This window comes from Caloenas nicobarica, chromosome 5 (assembly GCF_036013445.1).
Source record: "Caloenas nicobarica isolate bCalNic1 chromosome 5, bCalNic1.hap1, whole genome shotgun sequence".
NCBI lineage: Eukaryota > Metazoa > Chordata > Aves > Columbiformes > Columbidae > Caloenas > Caloenas nicobarica.
In genome coordinates, this window is record NC_088249.1 from 4,251,562 (window position 1) to 4,261,172 (window position 9,611).

Consider the following 9,611-nt stretch of genomic DNA (forward strand, 5'->3'; position numbering starts at 1 on the left):
ATTGCCCAAGAACCTTCTGGGCTTATATTTTGAAGCTCCTTGCTAAGGCTGCTCCAGTGAGCTCACACGTGTAGAGAGCTCTGCTATCCCAGAGAAGCTCCACACTTATGTAGGGTATTATGCTCTTGATTAAGGCTCTTCCTACATCCCAGAGGGCTGAACAAGCTGCACCTCACAGTTCCACCACTTTTAAAATCCATCAGTTCAACTAGCATTGGCCCTCTGCCTCCATCAGCAGCGTACATAGAACTACAGATTGAAGTTGGTTCTGACCAGTGAGTAAAATGTTTCCAGTGAAGGCTTCATTTTATAGACTGCAAAATTAATGTACAAACCACACAGGGGTTTTTCAAGCCTTTTGAGGACGGGACCTCCTGGCTTCTCTATCATCACATAACCCGCAGTCACAGGCAGCTCATTTTCTCCATCATGAAGGACTGAGAACCAGCCTAGAGATTACAAGTATTTATTAATATATCCCATCCTTGTCTCGGGCAGAACTCATCCCTGCAGGCATTAAAGGTAACGGAAAACTGTACTTTGGCTGTTATGTTTGCCACCAGTAATTACATTTGTATCTGCACTCTCACTATATGGAAATGAAACTGCTGCTGACTGTTGAGATTTAACTCAACTTTTTTCATAACCTTGCCCTAGTTCCCAAGGGTTCAGGATCTACTCCCTGTAAAACAAGGGTCTAAAAATAACTTATTTGAATAAATGTAGTACTAAAGAAAATGCATTTAATACACTTTAGAGTAAGTTCTCATAAAGGCAATCCCACAGGGAGAAGGGTATAAATATACACAAAGGGTTTGGCTATATCCAGAAATAAAGTAATAAAAGCAAGTGTGTTACTGCACCATCCCACAGGAGCTGAGGAGAATCAGTTCACATCTGAATATGGTGCAAAACCAAGCAGATGAAACTGTATTTAAGAAAACATATATACTTTTGGCATTGTCTTAGTTTGACAAAAACTTCATGAAATTAAATAGAAAACCATGCTTCCTATTTTGAAATAAATTCACTCATACCGTTGTCTCCATACTCGAGCCTAACCGCTAAGCCGAGAAGCCAGTCCACTGTTTCTTGTCGTTCTTGTATTTTGAAAGGACAGTTTACGTCTTTCATATACTGAGGAGCAGAAAGAAGAGAAAACAAACAGATGTTATTGGGCTGTATGATTAGCGAGGAGCACAGAACCGTTCTGTAAATAGTTATGAAGATAGTCATTAACAAGAAGCACCACTTTGAAATGTTCTGCTGTGGCATCTGATCCATCTGAGGCATTTTAGAGCATTCCAATCCACTGCTAACTTGAGTCCACCATTTCGTAATGGCACCTGCTTTTTAATAAACGTTATTCACATTATTGTCAGATTGCAACCAAAGAAACCAAACATACCCCTTTCTTTGCTCTCTGTTCACTTTACATAGTAAGTGGAGGAAAGGGAAAGGGCAGAGAACAAACAAATGACAGCCTAAACTTCCCATCTAAAGCAGAAAGGAGGAACGATGCTACCTAAGGCTTCCATAATACCAATATTGGGGTATGACACTGCCTTTAAACCACCTGGGCAAAAAATCAGAGGATTCTGAGGAGCAGCAAAAATAATTTTCCCTTTCTTAAGGATTCTGTACAACGGGAGATGGGACATCATCTCTGCTCTTCTGCAACCAGAACACAGGACCCAGCCCAAGCTGCTGCCAAGAGTCCCAAAGCCACACAGTGACATTCTGCTGTGTCCCTTTGCTGGAGGGAGAGAAGTGCCACACAAGGACAGTCTGGCCAAGCCAAGAAAGACACCACTGACACTCCAATAGCACCAGCAGCCAGTAATTCTAACGCCACGTACATTTCTGAGTATCACACATGTTTCTGTAGGTGGTATCAGAATACTTTAGGCTCCCCCCTGCAAAGCACGAGCACTGCAACTCCAGTCCTCCTGGGCAGTGGGCAAGGCAAGAGGGGGAAGAAAAAGGCGAGATGAACGAGCACCAAGCACTACGGAGCAGCATCTTCAGCTCCTCGCAGGGCTGTTTGGAGAGAAAGGAGATGGGAACCAAGCAGGAAAGCTCAACAACAACTCAAAACACTCGCAAGTGATGGCTGCTTGCCATGCTCTCTGTTAGCAGTGGAAAATCATCTCTCTGAAATAACAGGAGGTGCAGAGATGAGCTGCAGTAGCTTTCTTCCACATGCTTGCAAAGCCTATGAGTGCATTAGCCTGATCCATTTTCCTTTTGGTACAAAAGAAGCATTAATGTAGAAAAAGCTGTTTATTTGTAGTCAATTTTCTTTCTACTTCAAGAGCTGAATCAAATCAGGCAAGAACCAGATGAGGATGGATACCAGCTATTGCAAAACCACAGCTGAGCGAAAATTATGTGCAAAGTATGCTATCATCATAATAACTCCTACAGTTTGGCTTCAATGATACATTGAAATTCCTAGAAATTTAAAAGTTCAGAGACAGGACAAATATTCAGAGTAATTTACATTCAACAACTACAGCAGCTATTAACTGACATTTCCATAAGACACCTTCATAATTTAAAACTGGGTTTGAAAAAACAAGATACCTTTTCAAACGATTTGGGCCAGTCATCACTGTGTATGTTTCTTAAATTCCCTCGGTCTTCAATCTTGTAATGTCTGATTTTCTGGTCTTCAAGCCAGACAATAAAATTTCTGAATTCTGTTTCATCTGTTAGGAAAAGTAAACATAGCAAGAATTAACCAATATCTTAAGGGCAAAATTCTAATTCATACAAATACTGGTACCCTCAAGCGCTTCCATATTTTACCATAAAGAAAGATTTATCTAACACTAAAACCATGTATTCCAGGATAACCTCTGACCAAAACACAACACTGAGTGTTTTCCACTTTTCGAGTCACTTTGAATTGGCTATGGTTGACTGACTACACTAAAAGGCAACAGGCAACAGACTGTTTTTATTTGGAATACAGTTATATTAAGTGAAGAAGGAAAGGTGAAACGACGATAGAGAAATTCAGTTCCTAACTCTGCTATCTGGACAAACACGCTACACGCAGCAGTAACCCCCCATCTCTTCCAAAGAGCAATACATGCAACTCGGGACTGTGCAAAGACATTTTCTTCCATCACTGTTGACTCAACTTTTTTTTAGTTGTTGACCCAGCACCTCATTATTTGGGAGCTGGAATTCCACAATACAAAGACTGCGGTCCAAACAAAGCTATTTGTACCAGATGAAGCAATTAGCCTGCACCTGCGCTTCAGCGGCAGAATAAATTTCTGGACACAGCCCCAAGATTTCACTGGCCTCTGAAAAACCAGCTGTAATATTTGGGATTTGGATGAGTTTTAATATCCTGAGCTAATGAGTTTAATATCCTCCTATATCCCAGAGTGGAGGAAGCACACCATTTTTGCCCATCAGGGATAAGAGTGATACATCTGCTTCTAAAAAGTGTCTTCTAAGTGATATAAGTGCCCTACTTTTGTCAGATGTGTTGTAATAAACAGAGACGCAGTCACAACACAGGTCAATAAGATATTTTAAAACCTCTACACTGCCAAAATGAACCTTTAAGCAAAAAAAGAATGTTAACTATAAGGAATTTAAGACCCACAATAAAAGAAGATGCTGGTAGACAACATCTCTTGAAAGAGAAGTACTGAAGAAAGAACAACCTATTAAAAGGATGACCTGAAGCGTACAGTTGATCACACTGGATAAATACATTTGTTACAGGGCGCTTTCAAGCAAGTTTAAAAAAAGTGTTGCAAAAAAATCAAACATCAAAGTATTCATATGTATCAGCATGTTAGAAAATTGATCTAATAATGTTTCTAGACTACTCTTTGTGCGCAGGACACACCAGGCTCCAGGGCTACAGGCAGGTTAACGCCGCAGCTGAGAAAGTTTTCTGTGTCACAAGTGTCTCCTGTCCCTTGCATTACATAAACCACGACTCCTCAGGAGAGAAGGGCAAGAACAACAGCAACGTTGTCCACGCCTGGATCACATTTCTGCTTTTGCTCTGTTCCTAAACAGCACTCAGCCACCAAATCTGAGCAATTGTTGCTATCATAGCATGGTTTGGGTTGGAAGGAACCTTAAATATCACCTAGTTCCAATTCCCTGCCATGAGCAGGGACATCTGCACCAGCTCAGGTTGCTCAGAGCCCCGTCCAGCCTGGCCTGGGATGTCTCCAGGGATGGTTCAGCCACCACCTCTCTGGCCAACCTGGGCCAGGCTCTCACTACCCTCAGGGGCAAAAATTTCTTCCTCATGTCTGGCCTGAATCTCCCTCCTTTAGTTTAAAACCATCACCCCTTGTCCTGTCGCAATAGGCCCTGACAAAAAGTCTGTCCCATCTTTCTTATCGGCCCCTTTTAAGTACGGAAAGGCCGCACTAAGGTCTCCCCGGAGCTTCTCTTCTCCAGCCGAACACCCCAACTCTCTCAGCCTGTCCTCCCAGCAGAGCCGTTCCAGCCTCGGGTCATTTCTGTGGCTCCCCTGGCCCCTCTCCAACAGCCATCACCCCTCGTCCCATCGCAACAGGCCCTGCTAAAAAGTCCCCCTCCAGCTTTCCTGTAGGCTCCCTTTAAGGTCCCGGTTTTCCCGGCCTCACCCCGGGATTCTCCCCAAACCCCGCGCTCCGAGCCCAGAGCTGCCCTCCCGCCCAGGGCCCAGAGGACCCCTCCGGCCGCAACCTGCCTTCCCCGGGAACCTCCTCCGGGAGACACGAGGGAGGTGAAGGCGGGAGGTTTCCGAAGCGCTGAGGGGAGGGGACGGTGGGGGGAAGGCCCGAGAGGGGCCCTGAGGGGAGGGTGGGGAGAGGGCGGCCCAGGGCCGTCGGTGCGTGAGGAGACGGGCGGGGAAGTGACGGCGCAGCGGCCCCGCGGAGGTTGGCCGCAGCCGCTCACCCCTGCAGTTGAAGCCGGCCGGGTTGTGGTAGTCGAGCGCCGACAGCTTGCGGCGGAACATGGCGCCGGTGCCGCCGGCGGAGCCTCCGCTGACGGGCCGGGCCCAGCCGCTCGTCTCGCTCACGCCGAGCCGACGGGAAGGAACACCCCCCGCCCAGTTCTCTGCTCGCCCATTGGCCAGCGCGCTTCGAGCGGCAGCCTATGCGACCAATCAGAGCGCGGACGGAACTGCCGGGAAGGGAAGAGGCCGTCCATCTAGTTTTATTGACACGCCGGCGGGCAGAACGCGGCGGGGGCGGGGTCTAGAGCAGGGGGCGGGGTCTAGAGCGGGGGGGCGGGGCCTAGAGCAGGGGGCGGGGCCTGGGCCCGGCCGGAGTTGGCAGCAGTGGGGGGGTGTTCGGTGCGAACTGGGTTGTACTGGGAGCACTCGGGAGCGTTGTGTAGTACAGGGGAGCACAGGGCTGCACTGGGGGGGCCTGGACAGCACTGGGGAGCGTCAATTCTACTGGGGAGCACTGAGCTGTACTGGGGAGCACTGGGCTGTACAGGGGAGCACTGCACAACTCTGGGGAACACTGGGGTGTACTGGGGAGCACTGAACTCTACTGGGGAGCACTGCGCTGTACTGGGGAGCAGTGAGCAGCACTGGGGAGCACTGCACTGTACAGGGGAGCACTGGGCAGCACTGACCAGTACTGAGGAGTACTGCACAGCACTAGAGAACACTTAAGCTGTACTGGGGAGCACTGGGCAGCACTGACCGGTACTGGGGAGCACTGCACAGCACTAGAGAACACTTAAGCTGTACTGGGGAGCACTGGGCAGCACTGGGCTGTACTGGGAGCACTGGGGCAGCCCCACAGCACTGCCCAGAGCTACATGTGGGGCCAGGGGTCTCAGACCCCCCCATGACCCTCTGCCCCCCACATCTGCCCCATGTCCCCCCAGCACCAGCTGAGGGGCAGAAAGGCTTTGGGGGGCTCAGCCCAGTTCCCCCCACACCAGGAGAGGACAACAGGCACCCCCAGCTCCTGGGCACACTGGAGGGATTTTGCACTAGGGGTGGCCCTGGGGCCACCGTGCCCCCCATGAACAGTGCCTGGTGCCCCTGAGGGCATTTTTGGGGGTGGGTTGTCCCCACAATGGGAATTTTGCTGTCGGCTTCGGGGGTGGCGGGGAGGGGTGGTATGATTCCACCCCAATTCACTGCATTTTTAACACCACACTCAGGGGTAGGCACCAAGAAGTTATCACAAAATCAGGCAATAGCAGAACTGAACTTTCTGAAAGGAAAAAAACCAACCCAGCAGAGAATCATAGAACAGTTTGGGTTGGAAGGGGGGCATTTGTTTTCCCTTCTTGGTGCACGTGTGTCATTTGCTCTACAAAGTTTAGAAAATTGGCCTTTTTTATAGTTTTTCAAACTACAGGTGAATCATCCCAATTTCGCACTGATCCCCAGCCCAGAGCTGGCTCAGCATCGCTCCATCGTTCTCCTGTGAAGGAGCAAAGAGGGTTTCTGGACGGGGATGGGGCTGCCGACCAAACCTGAGCCCCCTCTCCTCTCTGTGCCACCTCCAGCTCGTAAATAAACCATTTCCCATGTGAATGGTGCTGCCATTGTCATCAGGTTCCTGCTCTTAGATATATTTTGGTTATGTCCAAGGGTTTCTGTGGTTTATAGGTAGGAAAAGTTTCTGCTCTGGTGGCATCTTGCAAACAGGCTCTGCACAGTGCCAGCAGCAGGTGAAGGATGCCTGGGGAAAGGTTTTCTTGGGTGATTTTGTATGGAGAAGGTGATGAGCTTGGGTTGAGAACGAGACCATCCCTGTCCCCTCACCCCTTGGGTGGAAGTTTGCAGATGTGGTGCTGACAGAATGACGAGCCGATGCAATATTCATCCTGACATTTCTCTCCGTGCCAGCCCTTCCCAGCGCTCCAGCTGGCAGCCGGCACAGCGATGGTGGGGTGGCACCAGGCTGAGCCCACAAGCACATCACCGCGCCGGTGACACGTGCGTGAGCGGTGACATGCAGGTGACAGTAAAGGCACAAAGACTCTGACATGGTTAAAAGGAGCTCGGGACCATCACAGGGACGTGAATGTGTCCTTAGCAACGTGTTACATGTTGTCATAGAATCATAGAAACATTTTGGTTGGAAAAGACCCTCAAGATCATCGAATCCAATCATTAACCCAAACCTGGCATTAAACCATGTGCCTAAGAACCTCATCTCCACATCTGTTCAACCCCTCCAGGGATGGTGACTCCACCACTGCCCTGGGCAGCCCGCCAGCCCTTTCCGGGAAGAAATTGTTCCCAATGTCCAAACTCAACCTCCCCTGGTGCAACTTGAAGCCGTTTCCTTTCGTCCTCTCACTTATTAATTGGGAGAATAGACCAATTCCTCCTCACTCCAATCTCCTTTCTCCACCCTTCCTCCTCCTCTCCTGCCTTTATCACCCTCAGGACAGCCCTTGCCCTTCCTGACGCACAGATTGCCCAGAGAGGTGGTGGCTGAACCATCCCTGGGGACATCCCAGGCCAGGCTGGACGGGGCTCTGAGCAACCTGAGCTGGTGCAGATGTCCCTGCTCATGGCAGGGGGGGCACTGGAGGAGCTGGGAAGGTCCCTTCCAACCCAAACTATTCTATGATTCTATCCAATCTACTCCCATCCCCCCCGGGATTTTCCCCTTCCCTGGGGGGTCCCACCCCTCCTGCAACAACATGCTGCAAGTCCCCCAGGACAAAGCCAACCAGCACAGGGTTGTGCTGTAAATCCAACAGGCTTGCATTTAATGAATGCAATCAGTGCAAATGGGTTTACTCTCATGAGCAAGCCAGTGTCAGGGTGTGCAGGGCACAGCATGGTGGGCAGGGAGCAACATCTCACCTACACCTTCCCTGGGTGTTCCACACCTCCTCCGGCTCGGCAGATGCTTTGGAGCTGAAACCTGGGGAAGTGAAGATGAAACGAGCAAATCTGGGAAATGGAGGAGAGCCAGCGAGGTAAAGTGACAGCTGAGCACCGCCTGGCTTGGCACGCACAGCCTCCAACTGAGCCTGGAAACCATTCATCTGCACAAGGGCCCTACAAAACCAGAAGAAAAAATTCCCTGGGCTGTGGCTCGAGAGGGGCTAAAACCCCGAGAGGCTTCGCTTTCCCTCACCAAAACTCCTGCCAAACCCCACAGGAGACCCCCCGACCCCACTGGGAACACCCAGCCATAACCAGCCTGGGAACCCCCCTCCCCACAGACTGGCAAAGCACGGCGCATCATCTCCAAAGGTTTGAAACAAATCCAAAATTTTATTTCTCAACGAGTACACAGAGCACGTGGGATGGGGATGCGCTACATCACAACGCCGACCTCCCCAAAAACCCTGGCAGCAAAATCCATCGGCACCAGAGGGACCGACTCGGCCCCCCCCCACCAGCAACCTTGGTAGGAAAAAGAAAAGTCCTTTTTTTCCAGTACTCCAGATATTTTTCTTTAAAAGCCTGGGGGTAGAGCTGGATGTCATTTGATACCACGCTGGAAATACAGCATCGGGATGGAGAGATGACTGGTATTTTTGTTGCGAGGGGGGAAATGGTCTTGGCAGGCGTTCTCTACTTGGCTAACAAAGGTGTATCTGTGTAAATATAAATACTGGGGTGAAATACCTGGCAGCACACCAATGTCAACACCACAACCAACAGAAAATAAAGACCAGCAACGTAAAACACCTTCAATGAGTAGTTTAGGTTAATTCAAAATTCACCCCCTCCCCATACTCTTCATGCAGTTTTATTTCATAATTTATTTATTAAGAATTCAAGTTGTAAAATATGCAAGTTGTTAAAAAAATTATTACAAACCACTTCATGACAGCGTTTGAGAAGGGTTGGGGCCTGAGCCCCGGGTCAGGCCAGCTGCGCTTCACTCTCTGTGACGGTAAATTGGCGTTAAAAAGAAAAGACAAACCCAAGACGAGGTATTTACACATTTGCCTTGAAACACCGTGAGTGGAACCAGCTGCAGAGCAAACCACTTCATCCATCCTTCATCCTAAAGCTACGTGAGCTGTAGTAAAAAGATTGAAGTATGGGGTCTGGGGAGCCAAAAGCTGGGACCATCTAGGCTACTTGTGTCATATAAACGTTCCCAGCTGCCAAAAGTTTTGAGTCCAGTGTAAGAACAACTGGTCTTCTCTGTAGAAGACTAGAAAAAGAGTATGAAAAGGTAGAAAAACCAAAATGCACTTGTAACGGGCTAGAAAGATTCACCGAAAGGTACCTAAAGACTCTTGCCCTCTTGAATCCACAGGGATTTTTAAGCTGGTACCTGATTCAGAACTATGGTTTAGCGGGGTCACTGCAGACCCCCCAAAACCCTATGTGACACCCACCTCATTTTGTCCACAGATCCCCAAGTTATGATTCCTAAAGTGTTCCAGGAGTTGGGGGGAAGCTGGGAGGTGTGTAACAGCAGATAGGAGAGACAAGCCATGTCTGCAAAAGCATTAATCTGAGGCCAAGCCAAAAAAAAGGTGGCGTGTGTCCCCCAAAGTGCTGACAGCGGATGAACCGGACCTGGGAATAATTCCCCAGCCTGACATGGAGCTCAGGCTGCGTGTAAACAAGGTATCAGGCACCTCCGTGAAGGGGGACAGCATCCCACCACGGGACAGCATCCTGG

At 49.3% G+C, this 9,611-nt stretch overlaps 1 protein-coding gene across 1 annotated transcript in view; it reads right to left on the reverse strand.

Moving 5' to 3' along the window:
* RTRAF (RNA transcription, translation and transport factor) overlaps nt 1-5,083 on the reverse strand; it is a 13,377-nt gene extending 8,294 nt beyond the window's left edge. Inside the window, exons 1-3 of the mRNA XM_065635405.1 lie at nt 4,927-5,083; nt 2,587-2,711; nt 1,038-1,137 (exon numbers count right to left, since the gene is read on the reverse strand). Of these exons, the coding sequence (XP_065491477.1) occupies nt 1,038-1,137; nt 2,587-2,711; nt 4,927-4,987 (286 nt within the window). The 5' untranslated portion in view covers nt 4,988-5,083. The remainder of the gene's footprint in view (nt 1-1,037; nt 1,138-2,586; nt 2,712-4,926) is intronic.
* Between the last annotated feature and the right edge of the window lie 4,528 nt (nt 5,084-9,611).